The sequence below is a fragment of the Phocoena sinus genome, chromosome 2 (genome assembly GCF_008692025.1).
Source record: "Phocoena sinus isolate mPhoSin1 chromosome 2, mPhoSin1.pri, whole genome shotgun sequence".
Lineage (NCBI taxonomy): Eukaryota > Metazoa > Chordata > Mammalia > Artiodactyla > Phocoenidae > Phocoena > Phocoena sinus.
Genome location: NC_045764.1, coordinates 13,428,865 through 13,453,393, shown reverse-complemented (window position 1 = coordinate 13,453,393; position 24,529 = coordinate 13,428,865). Strand labels below are relative to the sequence as shown.

Sequence of the window (24,529 nt, the reverse complement as noted above, 5' to 3'; positions counted from 1 at the left end):
ACAAAATCCAGATACTGAGCAAACCATATGCATACATATATTTCCTAGTTCTGTCCATCGAGAAATACTAGATGCAAGGGCACCACAAAAGCAACAAGCACACTTAGTGTCCATATTTTGGTTTCTAAATATTATTCTTCAATGAAAAGAACCTGAGCTCCTTGGGGAAATGACCGATTCCAGCGCTGGGGCAGTGAAAGTGAAAGATAAGTCTGGAACATCTTACGGTGCCAGAAAATAAGTGCCCTGAAAAACAACAGGAGTAAGACAAAAGGCACAGGATCCTCCTATGTGAAGGAGTTCTTAATGGCCAAATGTAGTATAATATGAGGAAAAAAATAATGATAGTAATAGAGCATAACCCATAGATTAAAATAAATATTCATACTGATAGAAGTAACTGACCAAACAGTGAGAAGGGCTATCTCTTCCTTACAGTACAGAAAGAATAATGGAAATAGAAAAATCACCATTTGGTAAGTACCATGGTAATGTTGGCTACAGGCAAGAATCATCGACAGATGCTAAAATTACTGGGCAAAAGAATGATGAGAAATAAACGGGGTCCCCTGGTGGCGCAGTGGTTAAGAATCCGCCTGCCAACGCAGGGGACATGGGTTCAATCCCTGGTCTGGGAAGATCCCACATGCGGTGGAGCAACGAAGCCCGTGCGCCCCAACTACTGAGCCCGCGTGCCACAACTCCTGAAGCCTGTGGGCCTAGAGCCCGTGCTCCACAACAAGAGAAGCCACCGCAATGAGAAGTCCCCGCTCACTGCAACTAGAGAAAGCCCGTGCGCAGCAACAAAGACCCAGTGCAGCCAAAAATAAATAAAATAAATAAATTTATTTTTTAAAAAGAAATAAGATATTTGCATAATCTTAAAGTATTTTCCCACATGAAAAATGACAAACGGAAAACAGTAGCTTTACAATGAAAAAATTTGGCATACACTTAACCAAGTAATCAAAGTTAAGCTCAGCGGCAATGTGATACATCAATATCGTGTGCCTGGTGACATGATACACTGAAAAGGGAACAGCATCAGGTCTACGGTATTCATGCAAAACATGTATAACCTGAATTTAATGATGAGAAAACATGAGACAAACCCAAATTGAGGGACATTCTAAAATATAACTATCTAATACTCTTGAAAAGTGTCAAGGTCAAGAATGACAAAGACTAAGGAACTGTCCCAGAGTAGAGGACATCAATGAGATAAGAACTAAATGTATGATTCAGGACTAGAAAAAAGATGCTAGTAGGACAGCTGATAAAATTTGAATAAGATCTGTAGGTCATACTGGAGAACAGACTTGAGGATATGGGGAGGGGGAAGGGTGAGCTTTGACAGGGCGAGAGTCATGGACATATACACTCTAACAAATGTAGTAAGGTAGATAGCTAGGGGGAAGCAGCCGCAAGGCACAGGGATATTAGCTCGGTGCTTTGTGACAGCCTGGAGGGGTGGGATAGGGAGAGTGGGAGGGAGGGAGACGCAAGAGGGAAGACATATGGGAACATATGTATATGTGTAAGTGATTCACTCTGTTATAAAGCAGAAACTAACACACCATTGTAAAGCAATTATACCCCAATAAAGATGTTTAAAAAAAAAAAAAAAGATCTGTAGGTCAGTTAATAGTACTGAATCAATCTTAATTTCCTGATTTTGATCATTTTATTAAGGTTATGTAAGACATTTGGGAAAACTAGGAGAAGAGTATAAAGGAACTCTTTGCATTACTTTTGCCACTTTTTTGTTAAATCTGAAATTATTCCAAAATGAAAGATAAGTAAAAAGTCAAAAAATATATTTCTTAATTCTAATATTCAAAGTCAGTGATCATACACCCCCTTAGCCTTTCTTTTTCACATTTAATATGTTCTGCATTGGACAAGATTCCCAGAACCCCTACTATACTTACAGCTCCCCTTTTAAAACACTCCATTTGTTACCAGGAATGTACATAATCAGTTACAGATTGCGTTATATTTCTCACTTCATACAATCAAGTCACTATATGTATGTTAATGCAACCTAGAGCTGGTTTTTAAAAGCAGATGCATCATACAGTTGGCGTAATTCAGTTTGTGATCAACTAAAACTTGAGCGTTTACTAAGGTCAAATTAGATCTTCCCATTTTATACTTGTGCAAGTGATTTTTTTCAGCAAAATGTGGAATTACCTTTTTCTGTGATTATTTCCACCCTTCTGGTTTCTGCTCACATTTTACACAGGTAAGGGTACCAGTTAGATTATTTTGAATTACAATTCTATCACTCACTTGCCGTGTATTGAATACATACCATTTGCAGTGTACTACGAATTAAGAGTATATAAAAAATTTGCCATGGAGTGGTCATATCTGATTGGAAGGGTAGGGAAAATCTTAATAAAGAGATTAAATTTAGGCTAGAACTTTAAGAATAGGCAGCATTTGAATAGCAAGAAATAATACAGAATAATGGTTATGATCTTTGAACCTAACAAACAAGAGTGTAAATCCTAACTCCGCCAATTATTAGTTTTGGGGAAGTCTTTGGAATTCCATTTCCTCATTGATAAAATACTTAACTTGATAGAACTGTTTTAGAGATTAAATAATATATACTCAAGCAGTTAGCCTTTTCATCAAATGGTGCCGGAAAAATTGTGTGCAAAAGAATGAAACTGGACCCTTATATTACACCGTATACAAAAATTAACTCAAAATGGGATCAAAGGCTTAAAGGTAAGAGCTAAAGTTATAAAACTGTTTGAAGAAACATAGGGGAAAAACTTCATGACATGGGATTTGGCAATTACTTCTTGGACATGACACCAAAAACACAGGGAACAAAAGAAACAAAAGAGATAAGTTTGGACTTCATCAAAACTAAAAACTTTTGTGCATCAAAGGACACTATCAAGAGAGTAAAAAGGCAATCCATGTTTGCAAATCATATACCTGACAAGGGATTAATATCCACGATATATCAAAGACTCCCATAACTCAACAACAAAAAACAACAAACAATCCCCCCCAAAATGGGCAAATGATTTGAATACACATTTGTGCAAGGAACACATACAGACGGTCAACAAGCATATGAAAAGGCGTTCAACGTCACCAATCCTTTAGAGAAATGTAAATCAAAACCACAATAGGATACCACTTCTTATCCATTATGAAGACTATTATTAAAACAAAAACAAACAAAAAAACACTGGTGATACTGTGGAGAAAATTAGAACCCTTGTTCATTGCTTGTGGGCATGTAAAATGATGCAGCCACTGTGGAAAAGATCATCACCATATATATCATCTAGCAATTCTACTTCTAGGTATATCCCCAAAAGCATTGAAAGCAGGGGCTCCAGCAAATACTTGTTGACCGGTGTCTAAAGCAACTTTACAGCTGACCCTTGAACGATGTTGGTGGGGATGGGAGGGGGCGTGTTTAGGGGCACGGACCCTCCGTGCAGTTGAGAATCTAGATACAACTTAAACTCAGTCCCCTCATCTGCAGATTCAGCCAATCACCGATCATGCAACACTGTAGTATTTACTACTGAAAAAAATCCGCGCATAAGTGGACCGGTGCAGTTTAGACCCATATTGTTCAAGAGCCAACTGTATTTACAGTAGCCAGAGGTGGACCCCAGTTTATCAACAGATGAATGTATATATTCCACAAAATGTGGTGTATACATACGATGGAATACTATTCAGTCATAAAAAGGAATATAATTTGGAGACATTCCACAACATGGATTAACCTTGAAGACTTAAGTGAAATAAGCCAGACACAAAAGGATAAATATTGTATGATTCCATTTATATGAGGTGCCTGGAATAGGCAAGGTCTTATGAGACAGAAAATGGATTAGAGGTTATCAGGGCCTGGGGGAGGAGGGAATAGTGAGCAATTTTTTTTAATGGATACAGAGTTTCTTTTTGAGATGATGAAAAATTTCTAGGAATGGATAGTGATGATGGTTGCACAACACTGTTAATATACACAATGAATTGTATACTTTAAAAATGGTTAAAATGGTAAATTTTATGCTATGTGTATTTTACCACAATTTTTAAAAGAGCAGTTAGCATGCTGTACTCACATAAAAGTACTCACATAGATTATTTTTGGAGGTGGAAGAAATTCAGGCACAGTTAACAGTATGAGCAGAGTTACTAGGTAAAAAAACATATATGAGGAAAAAAACCCTGAAATGATATAGGTAAAAATGTCAAAAGTGGTTTTCTTTGGATTTTTAAAATTTTGTTTTTCTTTGCTTTTACATAAAAAAATTTAATAAAAAATATTTAAAGAACAACCCCTCATACAGGTAAGAACAGTGTATTAGAAATAGGCTGCTTGTAATAGAAACTCAATATACCAAATGGCTTTTTAAATGATAGAGGTCTATTTTTCTCTTACATAAGAGAAGTACAGAAGTGGGCATCCAGGGCAGTTATGGTGGCTCCATAGTCACCAGGACCCAGGCCCCTACTATCTCTCTGCTCCTGGTTTCTCAAGGTCACCTCTACTTGCAAGATGTCTGCTGCGGCAGCTACTAACATCTCATCTATTGATACATTCCAGTGAGCAGAAAGGTGGGAGAAACAAGGACAAAATGATGTACTGCCCTTTAAGGGCTTCCTTCACTAGAAGCCCAACCCTATGTCTTCTGTTCACCGGCCACCATTACCTGTAAAGAAGACAGGAAAATGCTGTTTGTTTTGTTTTGTTTTGTTTTTAACTCCAGTATCTAATAATACAGGGGTTCTGCTACTAAAGAAAAGAAAAATAGATGGTTAGTAGCCTGCCTCAGATACTTAAAAGCATTTTTCATATAACTAAAATTTCAGCTTTCATCTTTACTATTTGGAGTCACCTCTAAAAACTATAAAATCTAATAAAAAGATACACATTAACAGGTCTTTAGGACATTTTACACTAAAAAAAAATTACATTTTAATGAATGTCAAAGCCAGAACATAGTGAGATCAAATTCTTTTTATTTATTTATTTATTTTATTTTTGGCTGCATTGTGTCTTTGTTGCTACGAGCGGGCTTTCTCTAGTTGCTGCAAGAGGGGGCTACTCTTGTGGTATGTGGGCTTCTCATTGTGGTGGCTTCTCTTGCTGCCGAGCACGGGCTCTAGGCCCGCAGGCTTCAGTAGTTACACGGCTCGCAGGCTCTAGAGCGCAGGCTCAGTAGTTGTGGCTCACTGACTTAGCTGCTCCGCAGCATGTGGGATCTTCCCAGACCAGGACTCCAACCCATGCCCCCTGAATTGGCAGGCAGATTCTTAACCACTGCAACACCAGGGAAGTCCCTGACAGCAAAGATGCAATGGTAGAAACAAGTCTGTATATTCAGTTAACATAGGTATGTGTATGTGTGTGTGCATCTGTACGGAAGAGGACAAATCATAAGAACTTTTAAATGCTCAGACATGTCGGAAGTCACAATTTAGGTTCCTTACAGAGTAATCTGTCAAACAAGACTCTCAATTCAGAGAACCCTCATGTTTCCCATAAAATAACATATCTTTTTTCTAACGGTTTTGTTGAGGTATAATTTACATATCATGAAATTCACATACTGTAAGTACACAATTCAGTGATTTTAATAAATTTACAAAGATATGCAATCATCACTAAAATCCAGTCTTAGAACATTTCTATCACCCTAAAAAAGATCCCTCATGCCATTTTCAGTCAACCCTCATTCCCAGACTATGACAACTATTACTCTTACTTGCTGTCACTACATACTTACCTTTTCTGGACATTTCATATGAATCATATCACGTAACATGGAGTCTTTTTGAGTCAGACTTATTTTACTTAGCATAACGTTCTTAAGGTTCATCCATGTTGTAGTTTATATCAGAAGTTCTTCCTTTTTGTACTAAATATTAAATAGTATTCCATTACCTGGATATATCACATTTTGTTTACCCATTTGTAGGTTGCTGGGCACTTGGATTGTTTCCAATTTTGGCTCTTATGAATAATGCCCTATGAACATTCATCTACAAATCTGTATGGACATATACTTTCACTTTTGTCTTAAGACACTATAGACATCTAGGAGGAACTGCTGGGGCATATCCTAAGTTTACTTGAACTTTAAAAACAAAACAAAAAAACTGCCACACTGTCTTCCAAAGTTGCTGTACCATCTTACATCACCACCAGTTTATCCTCACCAATGATTTTTCCTGTCCACTATTTTGATTATAGGCATCCTAGTGGGTGTAATGTTTTATCTCCTTATGGCTTTAATTTGCATTTCTTTAATGACAAATACCATTGAGTACTTTTTCATGCACTTACTAGCCATTTGTATATCTTCTTGGGGGAAATGTCTACACGGATAGCTTTTTAGATTCTCTTTATTAGGTTGATGAAATTACCTTCTATTCCCGGTTTGCTGAGCGTTTTTATTATGAATAGGTATTAGATTCTTTCAATTTTTTTTTCTGTGTCTGAGATAATCATGCAGTTTTTGTCTTTGATTCTATTAATACAGTGTATTATATTAATTGAGCTTCAGATGTTAAAACAACCTTGCATTCCTGGGATAAATCCCACTTGATCATTAAGTTTAATCCATTTTATATGTTGCTGGATACAGCTGGCTAGCATTTTTGCTGGAAATTTTACATCTCTATTCATGAGGGTTATTGGTCTGTAGTTCTCTTTTCTTGTGACATCTTTGTCTGGCTTTAGTTATCAGGGTAATACTTATCTCACAGAATGAGTTAGGAAATATTCCCTCCCCTCCTCTTCTATTTTCTTTAAGTTTTTGAAAATTTGTGATTATTTCTTCTTTAAATATTTGATAGAATTCACCAATGAAGCCATCTGGCTTTTTTTTGTGGGAAGACTTGAAAATACTAATTCAATTTACTTACTGGTTATAGGTCTATTCAGATTTTTTTATTGAGAGTAGTTTTGGTCAGTGGACTTTGTTCATTTCATCTAAGCTGTCGCTTTTGTAGGCAAAGTTCTTCATAGTGCTCTCTTATAATCCTTTTAATTTCTGTAGAGTTGGCAGTGATACATCCTCTTTCATTCCTGAGGTTGGTGTTTATGTCTTCTTTTTTTCCTTGATCAGTATAGCTAACAGCTTATCAATTTTGTTGCTCTTTTCAAAGGGCAAAGTTTTGCTTTCACTGATTTTTCTATTAACTGTTTCATATTTCATTGGTTTCTGCTCTAATCTTTACTATTCCTTCCTTTTTCTTGCTTTGTGTTTAGTTTGCACTTTTTCCCCTCCTAGTGTTGTAAGGCAAAAGTGTAAGGTTATTGATTTTAAATCTGTCTTCTTTGTGTGACTTCCCTGGTGGCACAGTGGTTAACAATCCGCCTGCCAATGCAGGGGACACGGGTTCGAGCCCTGGTCCAGGAAGATCCCACATGCTGCGCAGCAACTAAGCCCGTGAGCCACAACTGCTGGAGCCCACGTGCCTAGAGTCCATGCTCCATGACAAAACAAGCCACTGCAATGAGAATCCCACCCACCGCAACAAAGAGTAGGCCCCGCTCGCCGCAACTAGAGAAAGCCCGTGCACAGCAACAAAGACCCAATGCAGCCAAAATAAATAAACAATAAAAAATAAAATAAAATCTGTCTTCTTTGCTATTATAGGTATTTGAAGCTATAAATTCCATCTAAGTACTACTTTAATTGCATCACATAAATGGTGATATGTTCTGTTTTCATTTTCATTCAGTTCAAAACATTTCCTAATTTCCCTGGTGATTTTCTTCTTTGACTGATGGGTTATTTAGAAATGTGTTAAGTTCCAAAAATTGGGAGCTTTTTCCATCCTTTTACATTCCACCTATTTGTGTCTTTGAATCTAAAGTATGTCTCTTGTAGAAAGCATATCATTGGATCTTTTATCTTTTTTTTTTTTTTTAAATCCAGCCTAACATTCTCTGCCTTTTTATTGGAATGTTTAATCCAGTCATATTTAATTTAGTTACTGATATGGTCAGATTTACACCTGCCATTGTGCTATGTTTTCTATATACCTCATGTCTTTTTCCCCCTCTCCTTTACTGCCTTCTTTTTAGTTACATAGATATGTCCTAGTGATCTATGTTACCTCCTTTGTTAGAATTTTTACTACATAAATTTTTTAGTTATGTTCTTGGTGGTTGCTCTAAGGATTACAATATGTATCTTACCAAGATCTATTTCAGGGACTTCCCTGGTGGTCCAATGGTTAAGAATCTGCCTGCCAATGCAGGGGACGTGGGTTCAATTCCTGGTTGGGGAACTAAGATCCCACATGCTGCAGGGCAACTAAGTCCGTGCACCACAACTACTGAGCCCGTGCGCCACAACTAGAGAGAAGCCCACGTGCCGCAATGAAGAGCCTGTGCACTGCAACGAAGATCCCATGTGCTGCAACTAGGACCTGACACAGCCAAATAAATCAAAAAAAAAAAAAAAAAAAAGACCTATTTCAGATAAATACTAACTTTATTCTGGAAAAATATAAAAACATTGCTCTATTACAGCTCCATCTCTTGCCCCTTTCTTTGTGCTATCATTTTCATATATAGTAATTGTTATGTGTTATAAGCTCAACAACAGAGTTTTATAGTCTTTTCTGGAAGATTAGACTTATGATGAAACAGTTTGATTCACTGAAATAATTATTAGAAATTATTTGGTAATATTTTAAAATAACAAAATAAATACATGGGATTTTTAGTCTAAAATTATTTGATTTACTTAATTTCCCACTCATAATTTTAAATAGCTTATAGGTTAAAAGCAACTTTAAAATATCCATATACTTTGTCTCATAAATATGATATGTTGCTAATTTAGTTTATCCAATTGTGGTTTAATTATATAACATTCTTTTTTCCAAAGTAATAGAGTTTACATGGGTATATATTAGTAATGTTATCAGGGCTCTACATGAAATATTCACCACTAAATAAAATGATTCTACCAATCCCACAATTTAAACTGTTCTCATTAGCCCATGTTACTGTCTCACCCTTGTGCATATATATGATTCCTACAAATCAAATGTGAATAAAACTTGCTATTTAGCTTTTTTCACCTATACGTGTTTTTCCATGTTGCTATATACTTTTCACTTATATTGTTATTAATGATTACATATCACACCAAGAACATATCATAGTTCACTCAAATATTCTCCTACTATTAGAATCTGATTGTTCCCATTCTCTACTATTATTAGGGTGCTGTAGAAAGAACAAATGAATTAATAACTGAAAAACAGGCTTTATCAGAATTTCATAACAAAACCTACATAGCTGTGCATATTCTATTTTGTCACAAAAACAAAGGTTAGAAACACTATTGCAGAGAACTGCTGCAGAAACAGAGTATTGTTATCCATGTTAAAGAAAAGCAACAATGACAGTCTGTAAGTGAAATGTCTTTTAAAAAGATCATTATACCACAGTTTTCATCCATGGTAGTATCTTTAAAGATTTCCCTTAGATTAACAACTCAATATTAAAGGTATACAATAATAAGATAAACATGTCCTTCAAACTGTATGTAAACCGATTATATTTAAATCCTATGGATCTAATATGAAAAGACCCTTTATCTTTTCTTGTAAGTCTGAATTGTATACTTCTTTCCTTAAAATAATTTAAAGTACATTCCAAATGTGCACTCTATAAACTGCTTGAAGCTCTGATTAAAGATCACTCAATCCCATGAAGCTAATATCCACTGAAACTCTATGATTTTAGTATCGTCCATCAAGTTGACAATTGAAAATGTTTTTCAGTGAGGTTAACCCTCACTGTCTTATTTTTTGTTTTGTGAATTTTGAAGACTATGTGTAAGAGAACATAATGTTCCAGAAAGTCTTTTTAAGAGGTTTTGTGATTGGTATATATTTATAAAACATCAACATGAAATTATCTGCATATATCTTAATCTCAGGACCATTCATTTCCTCCAGCAATGGTTTTTCTGACATGTACCTGAGTTTCAGTAACTATTTCCCCACGTGGCATGGTTTTCTAACTAGATTCAAGACAGAGTTCAGGACTCTCCTCTGGACACCTCCAATAACAGGGCCACATACATCACTCTGAGGTAATGGATCTACTTATTACAATATTCAAAACCTGTGGGATCTGATTATTTTAGAAATGTTACTTGCCTGTTTTAGCACCCAGACTTGGATCAAGTCTAGGAATAGTGGACTGATAGTGACAGGGACTGACGGTTTACTGTTCCTTTCAATGCCTAAGTAACAGCCTCTTATATTGCTGTGAGTAATAGGCCTGACTATGTTTCTGGATGTTAAGTAGTAAAAGGTTCTTAGATAATAGGAAAATGGCATTAAAAATAATAATTTTAAAAGTGCAGCTTTAAAAAGTACTCTGGAGTCAAAGTAGCACTGCTCCTCCTAAACCCTACTCCAAATATGTACCAATGGTAAAATTTAAAGAGAGAAAATCATAAACATATAGCCACGGCCAAAACCAGTTAAGTATCTCTGTAGACAAAAACTAAAGGAAACGTGTAGCCACAAACAGAGCTTAAGCTAAAAGCCTGGACTCCACACCTGTAGTAGGCAGGAGAAATGAGAAGTCTGACTCCCACAGAGTAATGAGGACTGAAAGTACTCTACAAAAGGCCTGGGATCAGAGCCAGACTCTGATGGAAACTCATGCTGGAAACCAAGGGTTGCAGTGGGACTCCACCGCCTGCGGAAAAAAGTGAGAAGTCCGCTGCCTGAGGCTACAAGCTTATAAAATATTATGTATCTGAGATGCTAAGAGGCCATAGTTTCAGCCCAACAGCTGAAACCAGGCCAAACAATCCGCAGGCTTGGTATCTGGATCTGCAATGGCCTCAATATAACCTCAGGAGGGAGCCCTAAGCTGCCTATATCAGACCGACTGCTTGTCTAGGTGTCTCGGGGAAAGGAGTGAAAGCCATTATAAAGCGAGGAAGGGTGAATAAAAAGGAGAGAGAAACAGCCACTCAAGATGGACCTGAAAACTAAAATTCTACCTAAAGAAACATAACATTTTAATTATGAAAGAGAAATTATCTCCTTCACAGTTTAATTACCTATGTGCAATTCTTCATAAAAACCTCAGTCTAAAACATCTTTGTATCACGATAGTTTTGAAGCAGACACACAACCTGTGCAACTGTACACACAGGTCTTGCTTTAAGAGTCTGTAACAAGTGTGGGGTACAGTTTTAATTAAATCAACCCTGTGGTCCATATTATCAAAGCCAACACACCCCAAATCATCTTATGCTTTCAACGTTCAGAAATTTCCTGTTGCTGACTTTGATGAGCCCAGGGAATTATTTATAGTAACTTCAAATCATGCTTGGTGTACTTCCAAGACAACCGTAACTACGGTGGCTTGGGTCTTCTCTAGGGTGGACTTAATACATATCTAAAGACCATGAAACCAAGTAGGCTTCTCAGCTTGCCTGTATTTTTTTTTTAAACAACTTTATTGAGGTATAACTGCTATACAAAGAACTGTGGTTTGTTTGTTTTTAAATAACTCTACTGTGGTGGAGAGTTCTCTTGTGCATTTTATTTTAAGGCATTTCAGAAAAATAATTTAGAGGGAATATATACTCAGAGGTACTCCAAAAGAAGACTGCAAATAAAGTTGAAAGTAAGTATAAGAATTATGATTTTTGGCTTTACATAAGAATAAAGTTCCCATTGAGTACTTTATCAAATACTTAACAGGTTGTTTCATAATCCCCCATTGTTAGACATAAATCAAACAGGCTGGATGACCATCTTCGGGGAGAGCTACAGAAGAGACTCCTACATGAAGAAACAGGTTAGATACTGGTGAGGTCTCTTCTAACTTCAGGATTCTATATCCGTTCTCCAATTTTCATTGTTGTTCTTTTTCCCCTAGCATACAGTTTTTAACATCTCTGACCCCACTGCAATTCTTTCCTATAACGGGACTATTTAAAACAATAATAGCCAGGTATAAGAACGATCAATATTAAGATCTACTTCTTTTCCTTAACTTATGAAATTACAGAAGACAAAAGCAAAAAGATCAGCAATTAATCAGTCCAAAATAAAGCAGTACTTTTAGGAGCTGTGTGGAGATGGCAAAGGTGGCTAGTGGAAAAGGATGACTCTGGAATCCCTAATTGGTATTATAATGAGCCAAAAGACTCGCACACAAATAGAACTGCACCTGGAAATCCCTTTTTAAAATTACTTAATTAAAGATGTTATAATAATCAAAATAGATGACAGTAGAGAATATAGTGAATATCTCATAACTAATAATATATTTGATGGGTGAGTTTCAGAATAACTAGGGAGAACAGGCAACCTCAAAGTTAAAATTACAAAGTAGGAACACTGGTGATTTCTTGGTCAAAGCATCATTAAAGACCTAATATATTAACTTAATAACACTTTAAGAATTATAAAATATAACAGGCTAGTCAGCAAAAGTAAACGACCAAATTGGATTAAGCTGATTACTGAAAACACCCTCAGCAGACAGACCTCTACGCATGGACGTTCAGAACCCATTGTCCCTAGAAGAGCAGCATGTACTATACTAACAGCCTTTACAGGCCAAAGAAGAGAATGGACAAAATGGACAGAAAACTAACTAGGAAGATGATATATAGCATAACTGGAACAATCCTAAAAAAAAGCAGAACAATAAAAACCACAATAAGACACAAAAACAAAACCTACAAACAATGTCCCTGACAAAATGGAAACAGCAATCAGTGATTTTATCCAAAAATATTTAGATAGATCTACACAACACAGAAATGTTCATTCTCTAAGGCTGTCCTATCCAATGTGGTAGCCATTAGCCATATCTGAGCACTTGAGATGTGTTAGTGCAACTCAGAAATCAAATTTTTTATTAAATTTGAGTCATTTATATTTAAATTTTTTTAATGATACTTGAGTCAGTTACTGGAAAGCTTTTTAAGTATGTGTGGAAGAACCTGAATACATGACTCTACTTGTTAGCTTGGAAGAATTTGATTGCATGAATCTACTTGTTAGCTGCACATTCTATGAAATCTCAACACAGATTAAGTATTTTCAATCAAAATTGAGTATTCAAATTGAAGTGTGCTAAGAAGTATAAATTAAAAATATATACCAGATTTTGATGACTTAGTAAAAAAGCTAAAATGTGAAATGTCACAATAACTTTAAAAAATGTGACTACATGTTGAAATAATATTTTTGATACATGGGATTAAATAAAATATATTTTAAAATTAATTTTACCTGTTTCCTTTTTAAAATGTGGCTTTTAAAAAATTTTTTTAATTACGTATGTGGCTTGTATTATGTATCTATTGCACAGTGCTGCTCTAAGGGATCAATGGCTTTAAAAAGAAAGTCATCTGTCAAAACTCTGAAATATATGTCAGTAAGGTGGTATTTTACTTACAAATCCTGATCTCCTACTGTCACAAAGTATTACTATAGGCTACTCAGAATTGGTATACTTATACATTCCAAAGACATTTGTATCCTCTTCACACAGATTGTTACAAACCATTAAAGTATTCCTCTGAGTTACTGCAAACTATGGGTGTGCAGTACCCATAGTTACTTAATGGTCACTCCACCATCCAGAATAAGTAATCAAGTAGTAACTGAAGGACACTAATTCATCAGATTCCTTGATTCCTTTTATATCCAGATTCACTCACCAATATGTTAACTAATGCTCTTGGTTCTATGAGAGCTAAATGAAGATCTTTAGTATAGCAAAGATTTTGATAAGAGTAATTACATAGGACAATTTTATTTTTATATGTATACACAGGCTTATAAAATTTTCCCTGGAAGAAAAACATTATAACTGCATGCCTTCACAGTGCACTTCCAACTTTTTCCATACCATGGCATTTCACAGAAAATTACATTTGTAAGACACACTGGAGTTAAGCCCTTTCCAGGGAGGGCACCACCGTCCCAGCACACTGACTTACTGTACACCAACTGGGAAGCTCAGGCTCAAAGGTTGTTGCAAAAAAATCTCTGAACCATATTTTATTTTCATCTGACTTATATTTTATTCTTACTTATGCCTACAGTTGTGAAAATACAACCCCTCAACATTTTTAACAACAATATACAAAGAAGGCCACAAGATGGAGATACTACTCCATTACAGTATTTGTATTGATGTATTTTTTTTCTGTGTACATGTCCCTCTTTCTGTGTATTTCCTACTTTCTCCTTCAGTGGTATTCTCAGCTACTGTCTCTATCCCTAACGTTTATATTGGTTCCTCCCACTCTGTTTTAACTAGCATTATTAGAGAAATATTATATAATAAATACTTTTATGATCCTTTTTAATTTTAAAAGCAAATAATTAAAATATTTACTTCTAGCTCAATATTTTCCCACCTCTCTAAAATTAACGATGATTTTTATTTACATATTTTTCTCTGATAGGTAAAAATTCTTTTAAAAATTTGCTACCCGCAAAGTAATAAGTACTCCAAAAGCCATTTACTGGAATACATTCTGTTGCTTTGTAAGGCTACAGATTTACTTCATGTTGATACCCTTCCAAACTTCCCTGGAATTCTTCTTTGACAACAGTCCTCAAAGCAGTTTATGAGCCTTACTTGAAATTTATTTTCAGATCTCTTTATCAGTCCAAAGCGTACTTACCCAAGTTTGCTAACCCAATTTAGTCATCAAATTTAGCTCCAAATGACTATAAGCTATAGGCAAAAATCAAATCCAACTTAAAAGTTTACTATTAATGAGTAAATCTGCCAAATATGTTGCAGGCTTTTAAAGCAATGCAAAATAAGAAGTTTCAACAATGTTCTGAGAGGTGGCAGCACTGTTGAAAACCTGCAAAGCTTTCCACAAAACTAATTTCAAGATCTAATTTACTCTAAGTTAAACATATACTTGCAAATGTGTGATACAAAAAGTCACACTAATTCTGTATAACTACTATAGAACTGCATAGCATGGCAATCATTTGAACTTTATATGATATACTTAAATACAAGGAACAAGTTCCAGTCACCCTACATTATACATACATATATTAACTTCCTTAAATCAAATTTAATCACCAATATTAATACAAAACACTACTTAAAGTCAGAGAAGAACCTAAATACTAATCTTTTATATGTTAACTAAAAGTGTGGTAATTGAAAATAACTGCTAATAAGATCTGCATTTTTTTTTTAATTCCAAAAAGTCAGAGGCTTCTTGGTAATTGGCCATGAGATAGCTTCCTTAACCTGATCCATTTTAATGGTATAAAGTCCTTAAGTATTGGCTAGAAATATGAAGCCTCTACTTTCCTTAGCAGGCACATATATGGACCCTAGGATTTCTCTATGGTCTGTTCAGACCTTCCCAATAAATGACAACAACAATTTTTCTGTTCTTAACTCATTTTGACTACTGCTTACTACACATGTCACAGTGGGGTCTCACGTAGCTTTTAAAAATTCTTGTACCTTCTATAATCAGGAGTTGTATGTATTCCAGGATTTGTTTAATTACTTCCTTCCTTTTAGAATTCTAGTGTTTGCACTCAGAGGCATTTTAATACTGCTGCGTAATACACTACCAAACGTAAAGCAGGTAGCTAGTGGGAAGCAGCCGCATAGCACAGGGAGATCAGCTTGGTGCTTTGTGACCACCTAGAGGGGTGGGATAGGGAGGGTGGGACGGAGGGAGATGCAAGAGGGAAGAGAGATGGGAACATATGTATATGTATAACTGATTCACTTTGTTATAAAGCAGAAACTAGCACACCACTGTAAAGCAATTATACTCCAATAAAGATGTAAAAAAAAAAATACTGCTGCTTATACCATGACATGTGTCTTTTTATTTAATTCTTGATCTTAAACTCTTACCTTTAATATTTAATTCAAATTCTATTAGCTGACCATGTAGCTGCACATAGCTTTATGTCCACTGCTTCACTGGCACTAAAATGGGCATTTTGTCTAATAATGAAGCATACTGTTTTATGCACATATTCTCTCTAACCAGAAATGTAGACAGCGGCATGCCTTGCTTTTGCAACATGCCTGATTACACGTGAGATTCCAGTTGCTGGATGATGGTAATCAGAAACACTTTCTGAGTAAGTGCATGAGTCCTAACCTTACTTAATGCAGTATTAAGGAGGATGAGAATGAGACACAAATCCTAGATTAAGTTTCTAATTAAGTGCTAATAACACTCTTAGACAAAAATTTCAGTAAATATAAGTAAAAAAAAAATTTAGCTCTTCAAATGGAATACCATGATGCTACTTAAAACATAATCATATTTTTACATTCATTAGTATAGGACCCACCTTTCAAAAGTAGGTGTTTTGATGAAAATAAAGAAAGGTTTTTGAAAATACATATGACTATAGCTTCATTATCAATTGGTCTGGGTCCTGCTTCACCCAATCAGAAGTCTCTCTTTTCACTGCCACTCCTTTCCTTCCATCTCTGCACACTTCTATACAAGAAAGGCTTTGAGGGCTTCCCTGGTGGCGCAGTGGTTGAGAGTCCACCTGCCGATGCAGGGAACACGGGTTCGTGCCCCGGTTCGGGAAGATCCCACATGCCGCGGAGCGGCTGGGCCCGTGAGCCATGGCCGCTGAGCCTGCGCGTCCGGAGCCTGTGCTCCGCAACGGGAGAGGCCACAACAGTGAGAGGCCCGCGTACCGCCAAAAAAAAAAAAAAAAAAAAGAAAGGCTTTGGATTTGTTTTTAATTCTGGGTAAAATTAATTGACGGCATTACTGTCCAAACAGACCCAATAATGCCTGACTTAGAAAAAGATTCCCAAGACCATATAGTCTTGGGATAAGTGAGAACATGTTTAATATAGATACCAAGCATTTTATCAACTGATGCTACTTATAACTGCCACGGAGGTTCTTCTCTCAGCAATCATCAAGCCAAGTACCTACCCTCACCTCCATCCTACCCTGTGTATCATTCCCAACACTGAATAAAACATATGATGTTGAAATTCACCACATTACACCAATCACTGGGTAAAATGGTGACTTTTATTAAAAAGATTTTACAATGTATCTCTAAGAATAATTGTAATAACAAAGGACAATTCCATTTCCCAGTTCAGCTTAGGGTGTATCTATGAATAATAAAAGACACACTATTCTAGGATTGTTCTCATAATTAGTGTAAAAAAAAAGAATAGTATAAAAAGAAAACAGAAACTTACAACTAGAAGAGGATTTCTGTTCCATCAGCTCTAGATTATGTGGCAAGTTTCCCAATAAACTTGCTTTTTCCCGTAAAATATGTCCAGGCAACCTCCACTAAACAGCGTATACATAAGAAAAGTAAATCAATTTTACAATAATCCAAGCTGATGCAAATATGTATACAACTAAACAAGTATTTATTTGGCTCTAACTCTATACATGATATGCTTTACATCAGAAATATAAATGACTGGAAGGTTATCTACCCTTCCAGATTTTGTACATCTCCCTCTCTCCAAATCAACAAATAATTTTGGATTTCACAATGAAAATGGGGGAGTGATTATTACATGACATAGATTTACAAGGGAATAGACTCACTAGAGAAAGACTGCACTATATTCAACTAACACCACAAACTCAGTGGAATCTACAAGAATCACTGGAGAGAACTGATACTCACAGTACAGATTCACCAGTCCCTTATGAAAGAGATCTTCCTCTTTATTTCTCAAACCCCTATGCTGGGGTTTGAGAAGGCCCCATTAATGACTTTCTGCTTTTCCCACCCAAAAAAACTGAACACAGAACTCAGGCAAATAGAGATCAAATCGCACCTTTACTGCTGAAAAGCTACTGGAGAATTGAGATTATGTATAGGAGCCAAGTGGGCTTGCTAGAAATTCTGGCCCTCCCATCCCCAGCCTAGACTTTTTTTTTTTTTTTTTTACATCTTTATTAGAGTATAATTGCTTTAAAATGGTGTGTTAGTTTCTGCTTTATAACAAAGTGAATCAGTTATACATATACATATGTTCCCATATCTCTTCCCTCTTGTGTCTCCCTCCCTCCCACACTCCCTATCCCACCCCTCCAGGCGGTCACAAAGCACCTAGCTGATCTCCCTGTGCTATGCGGCTGCTTCCCACTAGGCTGCTTCCCACTAGCTATCTACGTTACATTTGGTAGTGTATATATGACAATGCCTCTCTCTCGCTTTGTCACAGCTTACCCTTCCCCCTCCCCATATCCTCAAGTCCATGCTCTAGTAGGTCTGTGTCTTTATTCCTGTCTTACCCCTAGGTTCTTCATGACGTTTTTTTTTTTCTCCTTAAATTCCATATATATGTGTTAGCATACGGTATTTGTCTTTCTCTTTCTGACTTACTTCACTCTGTATGACAGACTCTAGGTCTATCCACCTCGTTACAAATAGCTCAATTTTGTTTCTTTTTATGGCTGAGTAATATTCCATTGTATATATGTGCCACATCTTCTTTATCCATTCATCCGATGATGGACACTTAGGTTGTTTCCATCTCCGGGCTATTGTAAATAGAGCTGCAATGAACATTTTGGTACATGACTCTTTTTGAATTATGGTTTTCTCAGGGTATATGCCCAGTAGTGGGATTGCTGGGTCATACGGTAGTTCTACCTGTAGATTTTTAAGGAACCTCCATACTGTTCTCCACAGTGGCTGTACCAATTCACATTCCCACCAGCAGTGCAAGAGTGTTCCCTTTTCTCCACACCCTCTCCATCATTTATTGTTTCTAGAGTTTTTGATGATCCAGCCTAGACTTTGAGACAGTACACTCAAGAGAAAGTCTGGCCAGGATAACAACTGCCTTACTGGTCTGTTAAGAATGAGCCTCATTACTTCTAGCTTTTTAGTTAGTTAGCTCTCCCCAATCAAGCAAAGCAGACCAAAGGTGATCACCCTCCAACAAGGTAACTCATCCATGGAAAGATGTAAGAGATGAGTCAAGAGATCAGCAGTTGTTTCTTTAAGGGAGTCCTTCCCCTTGGGTATATGTAGGATGAGTGTGCCGTAACTGTCCCTCCCTTATACAAGCTGCTACTCTGTACATTCTGTGCATCTGAAATACAGACTGAAAGAGCTTAAAAGATTTATTAATTCTGATTAAAAAGTTAAAATCCAACATTTTGTAAGCACATGTCACTTAACAATAGTTTTCTTCTTTTAACCAGGTTTTAGCATTCATTTGAATGTAAGGATGCAGGTTATTAAAAATTTTCTAAGAGAAAGAAGCACATTTTCTAGCTCTATGAATAGGAATCTGTAATGACTGGCACCAAGAAAATTACTCTGATTTCATCAGAAAGTAAATGCTGCAAAATTTAAGCTAACTTAGCTTGTTACAATTTCAACTGACAGATTTTTAAATGACTATGAAGTATTTATTGTTGGCTAGAACACTGTACAAAGTATAAAGAAAACCATGGACCCAAAAGACAATGAAAAAATTGATCCCACAAGAAATACAGGTATCCAAGGAGCAGGGGCTGTTAGAATAAATATAAATACTGTTTGGGGACCTAGAATTTAAGTTACTAATGAGAGGTATTTCAATAACACAACTTTTCTCCTACATTCTTCTAATCTTCTACCTTGTATTCTCTGAAAAGATGCAATATCCAAATTGGAATGCCCTGTGAACAATCAAAGCCATTCTAAAAATAGAGTGAGCCTCTGCTATGTCACCTGCATACATACGTCCACTAAAATCTTCTGGAATCCCTTTGAAAGCTTTTAGAACCAATTTGAAACTTGGGAATACAAGGAGAGGGACTCCTTTGCTGGATGAGAGCAATAAAAGGCCAATATAAATATAACCTATTGAATAAAAACAGTCAAGCAATTACTCATTCGGTGAATTACTGTTTAGTTTTAGTTACCATGTTCATATTTTTTCATTTAATAAACATTTAAGTGTCTCCTATGAAGTAAAGAAAGAAAGAAAATACCATTTGTCCTAAAAATGAAGTAATAACTTGACAAGGTCATAAGTCAGTAAGTGGCCTGGTTCAAGTTCTAAAAGCCTAATTCAAGCCTAGTTCAAGTTCGAAAAGTCTAATAATCTAATTGATTATTCCAATTATAGAGTTTAGGGAGTGACTGAGCAAACTACTTTAGACCTGGTGGAAAAAGGGATAAAATGGATGCCACATTAAGTCACTAATCATCCCTGGAGTCTAGTTTGGGGTATGGAGATCTCAAAAAAAAGTTTTTTTCTATTAATTGTCTCCAATTCCGCCCCCTTCCTTCTCTCCTGAACCCAATGTAACCAATCTATTGATCTCACCACTCCACTGAAACAGCTCTTGCTAAAGTAGCCAATGACCTCCACGCTGTTGAATTCAACAGTCAATGCTCAGAACGCATCTTATTTGAATTATCATCAGCATTTAGCCCAGCTGATTGCTTCCTCCTCTTTAAAATACTTTCCTCACCTGACTTGAAAGAGACCATCTTTTGCTGATTTGCCTGCTACTTCGCTGGCTGTTCCTTCCTCTTCTCCTTTGCTGGTTCCTCCCATGGCCCAGCTCCCAGACCCCTCTTTTCTCTTTTACATTCAGTCTCCTGGTGAACTTACCTGGTTTTGTGGCTTCAAATTACCTACGAAGTGCCAGGGACCCCCTAATTTATTATGCACAGCCTAAACCCTCTCCTTACAACTCCAGGCTTAGATAACCAACTTGAAAGTTTATTAGACACCTCACATTTGGCATGACCAAAACCAAATTACTGATTTTCCCCCAACCATACCTGCTTCTATTCCAGGCTTCTCCATCTCAGTAAGTGGCAAGTGCAATTAGACAAGTATTTATTCACTTTCTGAGGTTTAGAAAAAGCTTTCGAATTATCCTCAACTTTTCTTCCCCACTCCCCCCGCTCCACATCCCACATTCAAACAATCAGCAAAATGCTGTCAGCTCTATGTTCCAATTATATCCAGAATCTGACCACTTTGCACCACCCAGGTCCATTCTACATTCTTCACCACAATTATCCAATAATTAATAACATACACGTCACTGATCTCCAACTCAATAAAGTAATCATTTTGAAATTTAAGTCAAATTATGTACCCCTTCTGTTCAAAACCCCCCTTGATCCCCAACTTACTTATAATAGCCAAAGTCCTCATGACTTACGTTGAAGCCCTACAAGATCTTCCCCCGCCCGCCATGACTCTGATCTCATCTACTACTGTCCTCCCCATACACCCTGCTCCAGCCACACTGGCTGCCTTGCCATTCCTCAAATACTAAGTAAGCTCCAAGGCCTTTGCGCTTAACCGTTTGCCTTCCTTGAATGCACTTATCAACATGGCTCACTCCCTTACTTCTTTCTGAGGACTTCTCTGACCATCTGACATTTATATTTACTTGTTTGGTTGTTTACTGTTTCCCCCTACTAAAATGAGTCTAGGGGTTTTGTGTTACATACTGGCCAATTCCCAGTGTTTAATATTCAGTAGGTATGAACCAAATCTCTGTTGAATGGACAACAAAACTGATTAAGTGTGTAAAGCCAGGTCACCACTCTTAAGTAACCTACCTACTTTGCTCTGGTTCCTCATGTCTGGCTAGTCAAGAAGAGATTCGTTGGCTTTAGCCTGAAAATTACACATTAAGGACATAAGACAGGCTGCATTTGTCTCTACCAAATTTCTGGTCTCCTGAAAGTCTCCTAAGAAAGTTAAGATTCAATGTAATGTAAAGAACTTGTTCTGATCAGTTTCTCTGCTTAGGTAGAATGAAGTTTCTTCTGCATTCTTTCCAATTTAACACAACTGGGTAGAGAAACACAGATGAAAACAATTTTCTGGATCCTTCTATTAAAATGTTACCTCCACACAGAATCTTCTCAATTACCTATGCTTCTTTATTTTCCCATCTTTGCCCATATAGTTAAATGCTCTGGTTGTTCACACTGCCTAATTAACTCTGCAAATTTAATTGCATGAATTTATAAATGAAAATTCTATGAGAGTTCACATGCAAGCTAGATTACATAATCTAAAATTTAAACCACTGCTACTAAGTTTCTGTATTCTCTGAAAGGGGCTTAATTTTCCTTGAATAACTGGAAAATATCTTCAAAATCTTTGGATAGGTTATGTAAAAGACTCTAGCTACAGAATTTAATCAATTATGGTAAATTCTAACAAATATTCTCAATATTACAGGCATTCTTAAAAGTCTTCAGGGTTATATTTCACTAGTGATTTTTACACATATTGAGACACCATTTACTTTGAAATGAGGTATACTTTATCTCTACAAGCAGGAAGTGGCACCAGGTGAAGACAATGACTAAAGACAATTGCCACATAATCGTTTGCACAGAAGAATTTGAAGTGTGACATTCTTAAACTACTTTATAACTTACAAAATTGAAATTCGTTAAAATTATGGTGCCATGGCAACTGCTATTTTATATTCAATTATATATATTTAATTGAAAAGTAAATTTCCATTTAATGTTAAGCTCAACAGTCCACACAAATTTATGATAACCTGTAGGAGTGAAATGTACACTTCACATCTGGTCACGGGAAGTGTGCCTTGAATGACAATTGTTGGTAAACATTTTTTTCCCCCCATAACTATTCAAAGCATTTTATGAAGGGCTCAATCAGATCGTGTGAATTTCTAAGTCTTTAACCCCATAATTCTTAAACCAGTAAAATGGCGTCAGAGACGGGATATCTACCCTCATTCACCACTCCCAGGGTGTAAGCAAATAGCAACAAACGGACATTACAAGTTAAAGTCTCAAGCTAGAAAAGGAAAGAAAACGAAACGAAAGGAAAAGAAAAAGACAACGATCCTGCGTTACTGGTTGGACTTCTCTTCCTGGAGCTCCCCAAGTGACTCTACTGCCCCGAAAACTTGATGGCTCCTTCTATGACTTCCAGGACCAACACTGTAGAGGCTTCAAGTTCCTCCAGATTTCTAAACTATGATACGAACGCCTAATCCAACAGGCTACATAGATTCCAAAGTACAGTGCAAGAAAAATTTCTGCAACCCAGAGGCCAACCAAAATGTATTCCTATCTTCCCGGAAAGGCAGAGGAAAGGAGGCTGCTAAAATATAGATAAGTGTAATTGGGAAGGTGAAAATTTGGAGGCAGACGCGACTACTCCTTCCCACATTCACGCGGCAGGCAAGGAAAGGGTAAAAGATCTACCCACACCACTCTTCCTTCTTCCTCCTGCACAGCTGGGTGCAAGGATCTCCCCCAGAATGGCAGAGGAAAGAGAAGGGATCGCCACCCCAGGCTGGTGGCACCGTCCAGGCTGTCACTGAGACTGCTGTCACTGAGACTGGAACTCGAGGAGGGGAGCCGGGCGGTGAGGAATTGGGGAAGGCGGGTCATTCCCTCTGAGACTGGTTACGAGGAGATCCTGGTGGATCGGGCTGAGGACGGCAGACGAGCCCAGGATGACCAAGTCTTGCCCCGCGTGCCCGGCTCCCTCGGAGGAAACTGGGTCAGAGTCCGCCCCACCTCCTTTCCGCCTGTACCCGCACTTTTCTGCCCCGGAGGCGCAGCCCTCGGGCGGGCTGGCTGCCGGCCGGCCGGCCCCGCTTACCTGCTGCACCCCGAGGAACTGGTAGAAGTTGAGCTGCACCTCCTCCACCAAGTCAAACAACTCCAGGTCTCCGCTCTCCCAGCCGTGCGCCGGCCCCGCGGCCGCCAGCAGCAGCAACAGCAGCGGCGGCGGGAACGGCACGAGCCGGAGCCGGAGCCGGCGGCGCGGAGGAAGCCGGGCCAGCCGGCAGCAGGGCGCCGTCATCGCGCGGGGCTCGGAGAGGTCACCCGCCGCGCAGCGCCGTCGGCCGAGACCAGGGACGCGGCGGGCAGCGCGGGCTATGGGAACAGTGCTTGTCAGTCGGAAGCACCGGCAGCCGCCCCGGAGTCGCCCGCCCCGCGGCCGGTCCTAGCCTGAGGGACAGGCTGGGCCGCGGGCGCTTCTACCCTCCGCGGACCTCCGCCCCTCACCCAAGCCTACAAACAGCTGGCGAGCCAGCGCCGGGCGCTGAGGTTGCACCGGGTGGGAGAGGTTTCCCCTCGCCTTAGCCTATCCCAGGCCTTGCTTCCGGTGACATCACGTCTCCTAGCAACCGCGGGAGAGGGGGCGTGGCCGGAAGTAGAGAAGCCTGCGCCCCAGAGCTGGGCCTCAGCGAAATGCCTCTCTGTCGCCGGCGCGCTCTGCGAAGCTGTTCGTGTACTGACACAGATTAAGAGACGTGGACGGTTATAGACATCGTGCATCCACCTGGAACATCCCAAATACCCCTGAAACAGCTACCTTCTTATCCTCCCCCAGATATTGAAAACTAAAAGTATATTTGAAAACTGATTTATTGATTACGGCCTCTGTTCCACACATTTCATTATTCCATCCCCAAAGATATAGGAGGAATTGAACTTAGGACTTGAAAGGGGCAAATCTAGTGAGTAGTCTAAA

The 24,529-nt window shown here is 37.9% G+C and overlaps 1 protein-coding gene across 1 annotated transcript in view; it reads right to left on the bottom strand.

The window, feature by feature from the left end:
* DNAJC1 (DnaJ heat shock protein family (Hsp40) member C1) overlaps nucleotides 1-24,147 on the bottom strand; it is a 204,323-nt gene extending 180,176 nt beyond the window's left edge. The window contains exon 1 of the mRNA XM_032622593.1: nucleotides 23,651-24,147. Within this exon, the coding sequence (XP_032478484.1) occupies nucleotides 23,651-23,854 (204 nt within the window). The 5' untranslated portion in view covers nucleotides 23,855-24,147. The remainder of the gene's footprint in view (nucleotides 1-23,650) is intronic.
* Between the last annotated feature and the right edge of the window lie 382 nt (nucleotides 24,148-24,529).